Source organism: Acanthisitta chloris, unplaced genomic scaffold (assembly GCF_000695815.1).
Source record: "Acanthisitta chloris isolate BGI_N310 unplaced genomic scaffold, ASM69581v1 scaffold5567, whole genome shotgun sequence".
NCBI classification, from domain to species: domain Eukaryota; kingdom Metazoa; phylum Chordata; class Aves; order Passeriformes; family Acanthisittidae; genus Acanthisitta; species Acanthisitta chloris.
The window spans coordinates 111731-127920 of NW_008684189.1; the positions used below are offsets into that span (position 1 = coordinate 111731).

Below are 16190 nucleotides of genomic sequence, written 5' to 3' on the forward strand. Positions count from 1 at the left end.
GATACTTCCTCCTACATAAATTTAGCTATTTTAGTGTCATACAGATGTTCTGAGTATAATTTAAACATCTTTATATAAAATAACACCATCTGGTCAAATCCAGCTGTTATTTACCTATTATGAATGTCAGCATTTCTATTCAATGTTTCATACAACTGCATCCCAAAGCTCATTTCACAGCTCATGCAAGAGTTTCAATATGATTTTAAGATACTAAGTACTTCCTTTTTTAAATTGTATTACACTTTAGTACCATGCCTTTACTGAATTGTGATTAGAAACCTTAATGGTTGCCCAGAGAATTTGTGGATGCTCCATCCCTGAAAACGCTCAAGGACAGGTTGGATGGGGCTTTGAGCAACTTGGTCTGGTGAAAGTTGAACCTGCCCATGGCATCTTGATGGTCTTCAAGGTCTTTTCCAACCCAAACCATTCTATGATTCTATGCCTGTGCACTGAATTAGCAATAGTAAACAGCTATGCATATATATAGCAACAGTGAGAGAATCAATCCCCAAAAAGCTTCTCAGAGTTGCATGCAAATATAAAACTCTATCATTAACTTTGATTGTTATTTTTGGAAGAGTGAAAAAATAGAAGATGAGGATAAAACCCCCTCACTGTGCTACTTTATGAAAATTTAAGAGGACCTGATTGCTGGAACGCCATGTTGAATAGGAACACTGATGTATGGATGGGCTTTATGTACCCTTGATAGGATGGGAGATCAGCCAACAAAATAGATCTAAGAAGCTAGACATAGCTGCTTAATAAGGAAGCAACAATACCTGATCCCTTTCTCATTCCCATGGATGTCTACTGTAGTAACAGCTAACACAGCAAGTTACTAAAGTTGAACACTGAATTTTGGCAAGCCTCACACTGAAGTTCATCATATCAGAGAATAGGTTGGGCTGGAAGAGACCTCAAAGATCATCCAGTTCCAGCCCCTCTGCCATGGGCAGGGACGCATTCCACTAGACCAGGTTGCTCCTAGCCCCATCCAACCTGGCCTTGAACACTTTAAAGGATAGGGCATTCATAACTTCCCAAGACAACCTGTTCCAGTGCCTCACCATCCTCACAGCAAGGAATTTCTTCCTAACATCTAATCAAAATCTCTCCTCTTTCAGTTTAAAACTGTTTCCCCTTGTCTTATAACTATCTGCCTGTGTAAAATTTGCTTTCCTTCTTTTTTTAGAAACCCCCTTTTAGGTATTGGAAGGATGCTATAAGGTCACCTCCAGGCTGAACAACTTCATTTCTCTCAGCCTGTGTTTATAGGAGAGGTACTACAGCCCTATGCTGATCTTTCTCCAACAGGTCCATGTCCTTCATATGCTGGGGGCCCCAGAGTTGGATCCAGTACAACCCACATAAAGTTAAGACACCCACAGCAGAGCCACCATGACACATTTTATAAATATGAAAGATGATGTAGAAATAAGACTGAAGCTACAGTAGCTACGACTTTTCAAACCACAATAGAACACTTCCGATGCATCTAACAATGAATGCTAGTAAACTATAAACTACAAAACAAACAAACAAAACTCCCACCCATTTAAAAAGGAACACAAAACAAAACAATCAAAACCAAGCATTTGACAACGGTGGTGGTAAAAAGTCCAAACTCTTACTGAATGATTATTTTCAGTTAAACTGCACTTTCCTGCCACAACTGCAAGTTTCTGATTCTGGGAAAGTGACATGCATAAATCTTATAAATGCTGATTAAATCTCTCTTTAAAACTTTTCTTAACGTATATATGCAACTGTAAAAAATGCAGAAATTCAATTCCCAAAGTCATTTGCTATACTTAAAGTATGCTTAAAATTTCACATATGTGAAATTTTTTCTATCTACAGAACTTCACAAGCATCCTACCAAAGCAAATAAATATCCTTTCCAAGGTTTTGTCCTTCTACAGCAAAATAAAAAGAACTTTACCCATTGATTTCTCTTCAGATTTCAGTGCTTCTGGAGTTTTGTGGTGCACTTCAGCTGTGGAGTCTGTTACCTTGGACTCTGAACTTTTGGAGCTGCTTTGCTTCGATCCTTCTGCCTCTGAAGATTTTTGGGATAACTGGAGTTGGCTTGTGAACTTTTCATGCTATATGACATTAAATAGAGAAAAAAACCACAAACCCTCAAAGAGTGGAAAAAAACCCTCTATGTTATTAATAACTACACAATGCCAGAAGAACATCCAGGAACAGCACATTGTTACCTTAAGTGCTTCTTCAGGGACTCTCATCTCTCCTCTGACAACAGTAAAGAGATTAGTATGTAGGAAATGATAAGGAAAATATGGAAACATTTCTGAATTCACAAGAGGATTTTACAGAAAAGCAACAGTTATGCAGTCTATTCTGCCACTGGAATGGTGACACTTTTACAAATATGCTACTGTTAGGACCACCATGCACTATCATACTCATCAAAGCAAATGCACAATGAAATTATTTACTACTTTCAACAGAACATTGAGTGAATACCTTGATACTGTAACAATACAAGACCTTTTTTTATTCAGTAGTTTGCTGAGTAATTACTTGTAATCTTATCTACTCATACAACTGCATATGATACAAATATTTGCGTATTTGCCTCAAAGAAAAGTGATATTTCTTAGCAACACAGAAGATACACATTAGGTTTTAAACTGTAATTTCAAGTTGAGGTTTCTTGCAGTGCAAGTTCAATAGTCCAGAACAAGGTAAGAGTATTCTACACCCCAAGATTTTCTCTAAAATAGGAATTTCTGTAATAGTGAGAGCCCTTCAATTAACACAACCATACTTTTAAAAAGAAAAGTGTGTGCCAACACTGTACATTTTTAAGGCAAGGATATCATATCCAAATCTCAATTTATCTTCTAACTTCAGAGTGATGTATGTCTGTTCTGGGATCCTCACGTCATTCACAAATGTCTACAGAAATAAATGAGGACAGAGAGAAATAGCATTAAACTCTAAAATACTACCATGACATCACTTAAATAATTCTATAAGAAAGTTTCCAGCACCACAAATTTTCTACTTGTCATTCACTGGGGAACAATAAGCTCAAATTGCCACCTGCCTCACAAAACACATCAGAAGAAAGGTTAAACACCAGTTGCTAACCAGGTTGCTGACACCACACCGGCCTTGAAAAGTTTCTTGCAAGTTTAATCTTGTTAGCAATATTTACAGAACTGCTGATTGATATTCCCTCAAATTAGCACCTCCACTTATTATTTTCTTGTAGTTTGCTTTTCCAGTCCCAATTACCTGTCAGAGTTGATTTATCATCACATTTGTACAGCATTTAGAATTGGATATGAGAGTTCTGAGGTAGCTTTTTCTAATCATCATCAAAGGACTTAAAGAAAACATGGACAAAGCTAGTGCATCTGAGTAACTCCAAAAATCAGTGATAAGAATTCAATGTACCACAACTCTTGAAAAAGTTGGTGTAACAACACTTGCAAGCAGAAATAACCTTATTATAAAAGCTAGCAGCAAAGAGCAAATTCCGCAGGCTTGACCATACCTTTCGAAAATTCAAGTACTGTACAAAAAGTAATCCTCACCTCCTTGAAATCACTATTGGAAACATAGCTGGAGAAATCAAACAAGCTTTCAGAGATTTGGAGAGGGACTTACGTACCTGAAAGTTTGCCCAATTTCACCAGCCATGTTGGCTGGCTGTACAGACAGTAGAGATTATAAATCACTCCCATTTCAAGGTCCAGATTAAACATAGCAGTGTAAACTAACAAGGAATTTGAAAAACCATGGTGATATAAATTCAAGAGAACACCTGAGATATACAGAATGACTAATTACAGAGACAGCAAGGCCAATTAACACACATTCTAGACAAAATGGATCTTAGAGATATAATTTGGAAGAGTTGGAAAACAATTTAATCTCTGTTGAAAAGAAAATTAACTGAACATATATAGGGCAGGAAATTAAGATTATTCAAGCCTTAAACAAAATTCTAGAAAGTCACCTACATAAACTTCTAAAACAAACAAAAATCCTCATAAGAACAGGGGATAAAAATCAGGTTTATTCCTTCACTGGAACTGTCTTGTACCTTTAAAGACCAATTTACTGCCTTAGGAAGGTAGGCTGTCAGCATCAAGCAAACTGCTCAGGTTACTAACATCAGCAGGACTTGAAATTGCATGTGGTGACTTCAGATATCAGAAACCAAGGATGTCAACACACAAAGGTAAGAGTGGGCCTCAGGACCTGAGAGTGCTCTTCTAACAACTTGCCCTTTTGGCGTTGCAGGGGATCTTTAAGTCTTCAGGTAAAGACTTCTCCCAGAACCTGCTATCTCCCAAAGAGTGCTCTCAAAATGACCCTGCTGCTCATCCCAAGTCATACCACTGCTCTTAGAACTCTCTAAATTAGGCTGAATCGCCACCATGAAAGTGAATTGTTTCTTAAACTGAATTAATTACCTACCTACATAGAAAACTGTATGTCGTTAGTATCTTATCAGTTCACACAGTGATAGAGAAATATAAAAGGGCGAAGACAAGTTCTGTCTAGCAGAATAGAATATTAAGCTCTCAATTACACAAACTAGAGATCGGACTACATAAAACCCCACGATCAAACAGTAAATGCAACTCTGCATAATATTTAAGACACTTAAGAGATAAAGATCCTCGAAGAATCTACAGTGTAAGCTGACAAAAAAATTCTGCACAGCACCTTCCCTTAAACTATTCCTCAAGGCTCAATTCAAAGCTGCACTAAGAAGCTACAATTTACACTCTATGTTACTCTCCCATTATCCCCTGGCTTTCTTGAAATCTTTTCTCTTCTTTTACCTGAAAAGAATGTAACATCTGGGCTTATAAGAATGCAGCATTCTCCTTGTAAGAAATATGAATAATCAGGTATATGTGAAAAGTCTCTTGTTCTTTGGTGTTACTTCCTTCATCTTATTTTAATATACAAAATGAAGCTTTAACTTAAATAAAATATTTATGGATTAGCTGATCTAAGACTGTGCATTGTTTTATGAATTATTTATCAGCTGTACATTTCCCTTAAGTTAAAAAAAATTTCCAGCTCATTTATACTTTTCGAAACAACCACATGTTAGTACTACACATAGGAGATTAAATAACCAAGGTGCCTTTCTGAGACACATTTACTATTGGTTTGTGCCACTTTGGGGGGCTCAGGATATGACAACTCCACAGGATCATCCTATTTCTAACTTAAGAATTCGACAACAGGTACATGTTTCTAAAGAACAACACAGCTCAAATGTGCCATTTTATGAGCACTTAGGGACACACACACACACACAAGAAAAACTTGAATAATTAAGTAAGTGAAGAATCTGAATCTTTGAATGGCTGTGTTGCTCACGTAAATCTAGTACTAAATGACGTCTGGAAAGACAGAAACAATGTCCTTCCCCAAAATAGTAAGGAGATCACCCATTTTATTTTCTTTTTCTAAAGGAAAATTATGTTTTCATTCATTATTTTAAAAAATTGCTTACCTACTTCATAGAAAATATCTTCCACAATAAATAAGAATAAAAAGGTACAACTGTTTATAGGTTTGTAAGCATGAAACTGTGCGTAGTGTTTAATGCATATTTATTCCACTTTAACATTTTGAGAGTCCAGGCTAAAAAAACAGGTGAAGATCATCCCAAGGCAGCCTGAATTTTAGTGAGCCAACAGGTATGTATATATGTATGTATGCATTTTTCCTCCCAGGTGAGAGTTCTGACATTCATGTGCATACAGCATACGCAACTCAGAGAACTCTGAAGGCAGAGTGTGCATCCTACTGACATCCTCATGACTGAACTGATGGCACACAACAAACAAGTCTTAGTTGCTTTGCCACTGGAGCTTTAAAATCTCACCACATGCTTTAGGATGCAAGACAAAGCTATCTGGAAAAATCTAGTTACTACGTAAATAAGGAATACTTTTTCTCCTTTAAATCACTCCATACACATCTTGATATATTCACGTGATTTCCAAAGCTTTATTCTTCAAACAGTGAGAGTCAACTGCCTTTAAGCCTTCATAGTTTGCTAAGCTTTTCACAATCCAGTCCCAAAAACATCAGTGTGAAAGGACTTTGCTACCCTGTAGATACTCCTGAGAAAAACGCTATTCAACAGGGCCATGGATGCTTAATAATTCTCCTGGTACATTTTTGAAGGCACAAGTTAAAGGAGAAAAGACAGTTGAATTCTGTTGAATTGCTGGTGAAATAAGAGATTACGTCTTAGCAACTGCCCACATTCTCTTCAGAAAAGAGAAATTTCTACATCATGTATAAAATAAAAGGAAAATGGGACTGTCCAGAATGAGTCAAGATGGACTATTAGAAATGAAATTTTACATCATGTAAGTCTGATTAAAATTTACTTTTATTTTCAGATCCAGAAGTACAAAGTCCAGGATAAATATAGCTGTAACCTTTTCAGTGAACTGAGTGTGAATCTACCATACATGTAAGAACATTCAGGTATTTATGCATCAGGTGCAATTACAATTCAGCTTGTGAAATTATTTACGACTCACAAAACTTAAAACAAACAAACCTCCTCTTAAACTCTAAATTGTGGCAAAATGCCAGGAGGTCTCCATGGATGGATATGGAGTTGCTGATCAAACTCAGGGTGAAAAAAGAAGCTTTCAGCGGGTGAAAACGAGGACAGGTGGCCTAGGAGGAATGCAAGGAAATTGTATGGGAAGCTAGGGATAAGGTTAAGACAGCCAAGGCTCAGATATGATTGAATCTAGCAAGGGATATTAAGAATAACAGGAAGGGCTTCTATAGATATGTTGCAAGCAAAAGTAAGACTAGAGACAGGAGACCTGGCTACCCTGGACAAAGAGAGGGCCGACATTCTCAACGACCTGTATGCCCCAATCTTCAACAGCAAGTGCTTTAGCCATTGTTGTCCCAAGTTGAGAAAGGCAAATGCAGGGACTGGGAGAATGAAGACCCTAAGTCCACTGCAGGGTGATTCAAGACCTGAGGAACCTGAACGTGCACAAGTTCATGGGGCCTGATGAGACTCATCTGCATGTCCCAAGGGAGCTGGCAGACAAAGTTGCTAAGCCACCATTCATCATTTTTGAAAAACTGTAGCAGTCAGGCGAAGTCCCTGAGGACTGAAAAAAGGGAAATATAGCTACAATTCTTAAAAAGAGGAAAGCAGAAGACCTGGGGAACTAGAGACCAGTCAGTCTCACCTCTGTGCCAGTCAAGATCATGGAGTAGATTCTCCTAGAAACTGTGCCAAGGCACAGAGAAAATAGAGAAGTAATTGGTAACAGTCAACATGGATTTACAAAGGGCAAATCGTGCCTGACAAATCTGATAACCTTCTATGACGGGGTTTTGACATTCGTGGATGGGGCAGAGCAACTAACATCGTCTACCTGGACTTATGTAAAGCATTTGACACTGTCCTGCACATGGGGAACTAGAGTCAGTCTCACCTCTGTGCCAGTCAAGATCATGGAGTAGATTCTCCTAGAAACTGTGCCAAGGCACAGAGAAAATAGAGAAGTAATTGGTAACAGTCAACATGGATTTACAAAGGGCAAATCGTGCCTGACAAATCTGATAACCTTCTATGACGGGGTTTTGACATTCGTGGATGGGGCAGAGCAACTAACATCGTCTACCTGGACTTATGTAAAGCATTTGACACGATCATGGAGTAGATTCTCCTAGAAACTGTGCCAAGGCACAGAGAAAATAGAGAAGTAATTGGTAACAGTCAACATGGATTTACAAAGGGCAAATCGTGCCTGACAAATCTGATAACCTTCTATGACGGGGTTTTGACATTCGTGGATGGGGCAGAGCAACTAACATCGTCTACCTGGACTTATGTAAAGCATTTGACACTGTCCTGCACATCCTTGTCTCTAAAACTGGAGAGACATGGATTTGACAGATGGATCATTCAGTTGATAAAGAGCGGGTCGGCTGGTCACATGCAAAGAGTTGTAGCCAATAGTACAGACCAGTGACGAGTGGCTTTCCACAGGGGTTGGTACTGGGGCAATAGAGTTCTACATCTTTATCAGTGACCTGGACAGTGGAATCAAGTGCTCCCTCAGCAAGTTCACTGATGACACCAAGCTGTGTGGGGCACTTGACAGGCTGGAGGGAAGGGATGCCATCCAGAGGGACCTTGACAGGCTGGATAGGTGGGCTGATGTCAACCTCACGAAGTTCAACAAAGCAAAGCACAAAGTCCTATACAATCATGACAATCCCAGACACACCTATGGGCAAGGGCAGAGAACTGATTGAGAGCAGCTCTGCAGAGAACTTGGGGGTGATGGTTGATGAAAAACTCAACATGAGCTGGCAGTGTGTGCTTGGAAAGCAGTGCAGCCTGGAAAGTCAATTGTGTCCTGGGCCGCATCAAAAGGAGTGTGGCCAGCAGATTGAAGGATGTGATTCTGCCTCTCTACTCTGCTCTTGTGAGACCCCACCTGAAGTACTGCATGCAGCTTTGGTGCCCTCAACAAAAGAAGGACCTGGAATTGTTGGAGGAAGTCCAGAGGAGGGCTATGAAACTGGAGCACCTTCCCTACAAAGACAGGTTGAGGAAGTTGGGGCTGTTCAGCCTGGAGAAGAGAAGGCTGTGTGGGGACCTCATAGCAACCTTCCTGTATCTGAAGGAGGCCTACAGGGAAGCCAAAGAGGGACTCTTTGTTAGGAACTGCAGTGATAGGACAAGGAGTAATGGGTATAAATTGAAAGAGGAGAAATTTAGATTAGATATTAGGAAAAAAAATTTTTATGTGAGAGTGGTGAGACACTGGAACAGGTTGCCCAGGGAGATTGTGGATGCTCCAAACCCGGCAGTGGTTCTGGATGGAGACTTAAGCAACCTTGTCTATGGGAGGTGTCCCTGATCATGGCAAGGGGGGTTGGGACTAGATGATCTGCAAGATCCATTCTCACTCCTTAATATCCTATGATATTATGATTATCTTGAGTGGTTAAAGTGCATTACACAATGAATGGAGTAGTTCTGTATGCTAAGAAAGGTCTATATCTGTTCTCCAAAGAAATGGGTCTAACTGGGGAGACCTAAAATAAATCTTAGCTTTTGATGAACTATGCAAATCAAGAATGGGTAGAAGCTGCTGAAGGACTAGAAGAGGCACTTGGCTGTTAGGGAGGTAGTGTTCTAAGTGGAAACAGTAGCTGGATTAAAAGGATTACTGCCTAGTTAAGCAGTTCACTGCATGGTACAGAGGCACTGCCTATATTGTTCTGTCACACAATTAAGAATGGTGTTACAAAAGTAATGTGTTTTCTCTTTCATCCTAAAACCAGGTAGGTTGAGCTATATAAGAAAATTGCAGTGGGAAAGTGATAGTAAGGAAAGCACTGTGAAGACAAAGAGCAAGGACTGAACTCCTAAGATTTAATAGTCCCTGTCCCAAAACTGGGAAGAAAGAGTTCCTTTGATATCTCTGAGTAAACAGCTCTAGAGCAACTGAAGCTTCACCTCAAAATTGAGAATGAATCAGATCAAGCGAAGCAAATCTCTGAAAGCTCTTTATCAGAGGAAAAAAAAAAGGAGTCGAATGAAGGCCTTTTAACATATATTTTTATTAACTTCCAGTTCTGTGACAAGGCAACAAAAATCTGAAGGTATTCCTACTGACTACAGGAGGCATGGAATTAGGGAATAAAATCAAACGGCTCAGCAAAAAATTTCTGTGCGCTGAATTTGTTTTTCATCACTGCCTTGAAACACTGCACTGACTTTCAAAACATAGAGGTGTATAAAATATTTAAGGACTGAAGTCCTTGTACGTCTACAACCGTCCAAAGGATATAGCCCTTCAGGTTACAACGGTTTCATATGGAGCTGAAACTCTCTTTGGAAGGCTGAGATAGTTACCTTAAAATACAGAAAAACTAATAGAGACAGACTGACAGGGGTTTCACTTTGAAATGCACTTCAAGATCAAAAGGCAGTAACTTGAGACTTCACCTTCTACTTTTTTAAGCATTTGACAAAGCTCTTCACTACCAGTAGCTTTCAAAATATTAATTCAAATAAGCAATCGCAAAGGAACTCATGATTTTATTCTGTAGTCATTCATGACACAGCCAAACATTTAATGTTGTATAAAATAACAACCACAACTAATGCAAATAAACAGCTCATAAAGAAGGATCTAAACAGCTGCAAAAATAGGACAAAGTTGCTATGTTTTTAATAATCTATTACTTCTATAAAAGGTGATGCTTACTTAGACTATTGCATACCCAATTCCTAGAAAAGCTTTAAAATGCAAACTGTCACATGAAATTTTATTTTGCTCACAACTTAGCATTTTTTCTGGATTAGTTTGTAATTACTTGACACAAATTACTCAGACATTTTAAAAATGATACTGAAAAACTAAATGCAAATAGAGAATTAGTTAAACGGATTTACAGACAACATGGTTATTGACTAATTTTTTTTCCACATATGAAGTACAGTTCAATACTCTTTTCTGTATTACAACAGGAAAAAAAGGAACAGCATATGAAATAAAACCTATATCTTAATCAGACATTTTAGAGATTGAAATACATTGGGGGTTTTACAATATAATAACGATTTTATTTTTCTCTATAATTCTGGAATACAGAAATGTAACATACTCCTTTTCATTGTTCTCATTTTCTTCCTACTGCCAACGACCTCTTATTAATGGAATTAACTGCAGCCCTTTAAAAAAAGTGCAGTGGGAAAACACTGCAAAGACTACAGTCACCTTTTGAATGCTCCCTCATTTCCAATCTTGCATTAAAAAGACATCAATATACAATTAATAACTGCTTGAAGAAATCCCAAAACAAACATACAGAAGCTATCCATTTCCAATTGTTAACTTACCCCATTCAAGCTGCCCAAATCCTTCACCAAGTGTTCATCCGTAGAGGCATCATAGTTAAGCACAGCATGTTGCTTGTCCACACTCCGTGACTAAAATATATTAAAACAAAATAAAAAAATAAAGTAAGGCATTTGAAAACCAGATCAAGATAGCATTAATGGCCATTTCTTAGAGCATAATTATTTTATTACTGCACAGCACATTTATTCAAATTATATAAAAATTTAGGCCCACATATGAAACAAAGTCACTCTAACTACATCCAACTCTGGGTGCCCATAAAATTTATTCACAATAATAATTTTCTTAATTTTTCCCCAAATATAAGTCAGATCTAGCTAGACATTATCCAAGAATTTTCTTTCTTTTCAGTTCGCTGTAGCATTGCTGATGTTTAATCTAACATCATCAACTTCACCTTTATTTCTCTCTCTCACTACACGCATCTTCCAAAACATGACTATGATTCTGGGGTGTTCTCTCTGAAACACACCATTTACTGTCACACATTTGGGACAATGACCATAGTATATAAGCCTTCAAATTGTTTCTCCTTGATCTCAATTTCCTAAACCTATTGCCTCTTCACTAAAGGTCTGAGCAGTTCCTGAATTACTATTCCCATCAGTTCTGACTTTCTCACTCCTTCCTTAAGCACTTCAGTATTCATTTATTTATGTCACAAACTCTTTATTTTTACTTCCAAACACCAACCCATATAGATGAAGAACAATCCTGGTTACTATTTCATCCAAGAACACCACTTCCCTAACAGCTAAGTTCCTTTTTCAGCACTCACTCATTCCCCAGTGTTTGCAGCCTGAGGTGCTGATAGCAAGCAAGGAAGAGGTGAGCTGGGTGAATGCCTCCTTCACACATGCATATGGTCAGCACCTTGACATCCAGAAGGGTTCCCAACTGAATAGAGCCCACAGCTCATCTTCTCTAGCTGTGCACGCTTGATCTCAGTCTGTTTGTTGGTAATTGTGCTAGTGCAGTGTCCCAAAATGATTGCATAGCAGCAAATTTCTTCCAACAGCATTCTTCCAAGTTTCAGTTTTGCATCTTCTACCCTTGCTACTCATGTCATTGTTAGGACCATATTGCACAAAGAATGGTAAATTTCTGTCCGAGACTCCTATGACTGTTTCTGTACCAGCACCTGTGGTCTGCCAGTTGCAGGAATCCCTAATTACCAGCGCACTAGCCAGTTCAAGGCATCAGAACACACAATTACTGCCCCTAAGGAAACGCTTTCTCTTCTCATAATCTCACAGTTATCACCTCACTTGTCCATTTCTTGGGACTTGCTACTATTATTTGTCTTCCTTGTTTTCAATTTACTTCCACATTCTTCCTTTTCATGCCATCTTTTGACTGTTTTGCTTTCTCCTCAAAGAAGTGAAATCAGTCCTGCTTATACTTACTATTTTGCTATTTGGCTTTTCATTTGAGCCAATTTGCTCTGCATTCTTGAGGGATATAATAATGGGGGGACAGGATATCAAGGGGGAGGGGATAATCAAAGAAGAGACAGACAAATGAACAAGTTCCCAATATAAGCTGCAGTAATATACCACATCAGTTAAGTGTTTGTGATGGCATATGATGATATAGAAGTGCAGTTCATTTTCTACTAATTTAGCAATCTTTCAAGTGAAAACAAGATATCTCTATACAATCAAATTCACTGATGTGAGTGTTCTGCTGAGCTTACAACGTCAAGCCAGAGATTATTACACTTTTCCACACTCAAGTGATGCAGCAATCCATCAAGAATTACGCTTCTGTTACCCAGGTTCTTCAAAAAATTTCTGAACTTCTTTCAATGTTGTTATACAAATACATACTGTTTTAATAATCATTTATTTTATTATCTTTATGTGCTACATCTTACTAAAAATATGTTAAAAGGGAAAGGACACAAAAAGATCCTTAAAGCTTCATGATACTTTGTCACATATTCTGAAATGGTAAAAATGATTACTCAAGTCTCTGGCTTTTAAAGAAACACGTGAAATTCTGCACAACATTAAGGTACTCCTCAGGCTCAGATTACTTTCATATAATTGGACACATTGTTATTCATTCTAGCTGATCTTTACAGGTGCAAAGACTGTGCAAATCTTTTAAACGCAGTTTTTCCTTTGGATTTGTTATTGCAGCTTTCCATTCAAATTTAAGAACTATCAAAATTACTTCTTATAAGACTGCAGTGTCCTGGCTGACAGCTAAGCACCACACAGCTGCTCACCCACTCTCCCCTGCCCCAGTGGGATGTGGGACAGAACAGGAAGAGCAAAAGGAAAGAAACCTCATGGGTAAAGTTCAAGCGGTGAAGGAAAGAGGAAGAAGAAAGAAGAAATAAAACAAAGTGATGCAAAGGCAATCATTCAGCACCTCCCACAAGCAGCCCAATGCCCAGCCAGTCCTTGAGCAGTGGTTGTCTTCCCCTCCCTCAATTTTTCTTGCCAAGCATGACATTTTTGTCATGGAATATCCCTTTGGTTGTGTTACCTCTTCACTTGTGCACCCTCTGTGCGTGTAGGAGAAGTAAAGCAGAAAGAAAATGCCTTGAAACTGTGCACACACTGTTCAGTAATAGCTAAATATTGGTGTGTTATCAACAGTGTTTTGGTCACAAATCCAAAAGGCTTCTATAAAGAAAATCAACACCAACCCAGCCAGACGCAGAACAAGTATTTACATAGGACTGCAGAAATAACAAAAATCAGGGAGTAAATGTGTTAAGAGCCATATGAATATTGAGAGGAAATCTCCATTCTCAGATAAAATAAATTTGTAACTGGCATTATTTTAGAGAGAGACTCTTCAATTCAACCCAGACTACTAAGAAAATATTTAGAATACAGAAAATAAATGCATTCTTCTTTGCAAATACTTCTGATATTATGAGTAATGGAATTGGTTTTCTTGGAGATGATTTCTCTATCAAGATTCAAAAAGATTTCTAATCCTAACGGTGAAAGAAGGGGAAAATATGGTATTTATCCACAAGCAAGGCAATGCATTGGAGCAGCTAGCTAAACACAAAGACTTTACACTATGTTTGAACATATTTACAAAGTAACACATTTAAAGCAAATCTGTATTCCCAGATCTGATCAAAACCTCTGAGAACAACAGTGTCATGTACAGATCTGAGGTCTATCAAGCACACAACAGAGTTGAAATGTCGTTTATTAAGGCTTTTATAACATGCTTTCTGTCAAGCAATTATGAATAAAAGCATTAAATTCTGACTTCTTTATCATGCATTGTGCACATACTTTGCAGTAAGAGAACAACCAAGTTGTCAAGAGTGGAAAGGGAGGTCCTGCACAAAGAGCTACACATACAGAACAAGAACACATTATTAGCTTCTCTTTTGGTGGGTTCCTCCCCCTGAAGCACTATGTAGTGTTACAGTCATGCTGGCATGTAGACCTAACATAACAGCAGGATAAAGACGATATTCTTGAAAATCACCAGGCCCCTTGATTGTTTTTACTAACTCTGAAGTCAGTACACAACAAATAACATTTGTAAATGACTGGAATCTATTCATGATATTAATCAAAGAGGCAGCTACCTTTGAAGGTGACATTCTCTAATATAAATGAATAAATGCTTCAATCTAAGGACTGAAGAGAGAGAAGGAAGAAAACACTCCCTTATTCAGACACAACAACCCTTTAAAACAAGCTATTAGCAAAATAAAAAACATTTTTTTATTATAACCTACTGGGCAGGAACCAATGGGGTGGGGTTATCTGGTTGTGCTTTTTTTGTTGTTGTTTTGCATGTTGGGGATTTCTGTGTGCTGTTTGGGGTTTTTTTTAATACCTCCCACATAAATCACCAAGACACCATCCTGTTTGTCTTTACAGGATATTATGAGTTTTTCTACTGCTTTCTAATATCACTAATAAAACCTCTGGATGCCTTCTGAGGCTGAGAGACAAATCTATTTTACTAGAGATACTATGTTTTGACAAATACACACAAAATTAGGTCTCCAGGCACTTCATTTGCAAGTGAGATCCTAATTTCGCCATTAATGGCTGCATACACAACTCTTAGGAAAACAAAATGTGAAAGAAAATATTTTATTGAATGGTAGGAAGGGTTGAGGATATTAATTTTGAAATTCAATCTTCTTAAGAGCTCTACAGTAAAACAAGACAAGAATTTGAGAAGAAACTCCCACAACATTAGCATTAACCATTCAAAAACATGTATTTTAGAAAAAGGCAGCTCAGAGGACTGGGCAAAGTGTGTACAATATGGCTACAAAACAACACAGTTACACACAACTAAGAGTTCTGCACAGTGATCCTCAAAGCTGAAGTTGAATGCTGAAGTACTGAACTATTTTGACTTGCACATTTACAGTTCCACTGAAACCATTACTGAAACTGAGTCATTCAACTTCCTTAGAGATAGAGAAAAACACCCTTCTGTACTAATTTCTTTTTCCTCTGTACAACACAATCAGGGCATGGGGATACAGTTACATCAAATCATGTGACTAAATTCGACTACAAGTTGCAGAAAAAAGAAGGCTCTTTTCAAAAGCATCCAGTGCACTTAACATTATCACATTTTATGGAACACAGTTGACTTATTTTACTGATCACATTGCAAAAGTTATTTCATCTTCTATTCTTGCACTCTGTATGTGACTTATATGCAGAAAGTGTGATTCTCTGCACTTCAGCAGTAACTGTATGATTGATGGCAATCTATTTAAACTAAATTTTTTCTACAGACAAAACATTCAGCAAAACAATCCCTCTCCCAACATCTGGGGAATTTATTTTTCAAAAGGAACATATTAAACTGGTGCACTAGGGTCACGATTTGAGCAGTTGCACATGGAAGGATGATGCAATTACCTGTAACATCAGCTCACAGTCATCTCTTCCAACAAAAATCATTTCTCGTGGCAGCCTATGTCGGGTGCCTCCACTGCTCACCAAAAACCAGGATGTTAAGCTCATTTTCTGCTTAGCTGATAAATCCTTGGCAAAGCTACGTCATCCTGCAGCGAGGAAGAAAGAGAGACAGAGAAATTCATTTTAGTTATTTTTAGCTACGGTTCCTGCTCAGCAAACAGTGTGAGCAGAATGCAAAAAGCCTCTGAAAATACAGCATTCTCAACAGCATGTACTGAACCCAGCATCACAGGAAGTGACAGGCTTCAGATTTACATACTCTGAGGCTCTGCTTCATGCAACTAGGCAATTTAATTGGTAAGCTTCT

At 38.1% G+C, this 16190-nt stretch overlaps 1 protein-coding gene across 4 annotated transcripts in view; it reads right to left on the minus strand.

Moving 5' to 3' along the window:
* CEP170 (centrosomal protein 170kDa) overlaps positions 1-15928 on the minus strand; it is a 75028-nt gene extending 59100 nt beyond the window's left edge. For all 4 annotated transcript variants that reach the window (XM_009079234.1, XM_009079233.1, XM_009079232.1 and 1 more), the window contains exons 1-5: positions 15824-15928; positions 10925-11014; positions 2856-2934; positions 2232-2290; positions 1952-2114 (exon numbers count right to left, since the gene is read on the minus strand). In XM_009079234.1, coding sequence (XP_009077482.1) covers positions 1952-2114; positions 2232-2290; positions 2856-2934; positions 10925-11014; positions 15824-15928 — 496 coding nt within the window. The remainder of the gene's footprint in view (positions 1-1951; positions 2115-2231; positions 2291-2855; positions 2935-10924; positions 11015-15823) is intronic.
* Between the last annotated feature and the right edge of the window lie 262 nt (positions 15929-16190).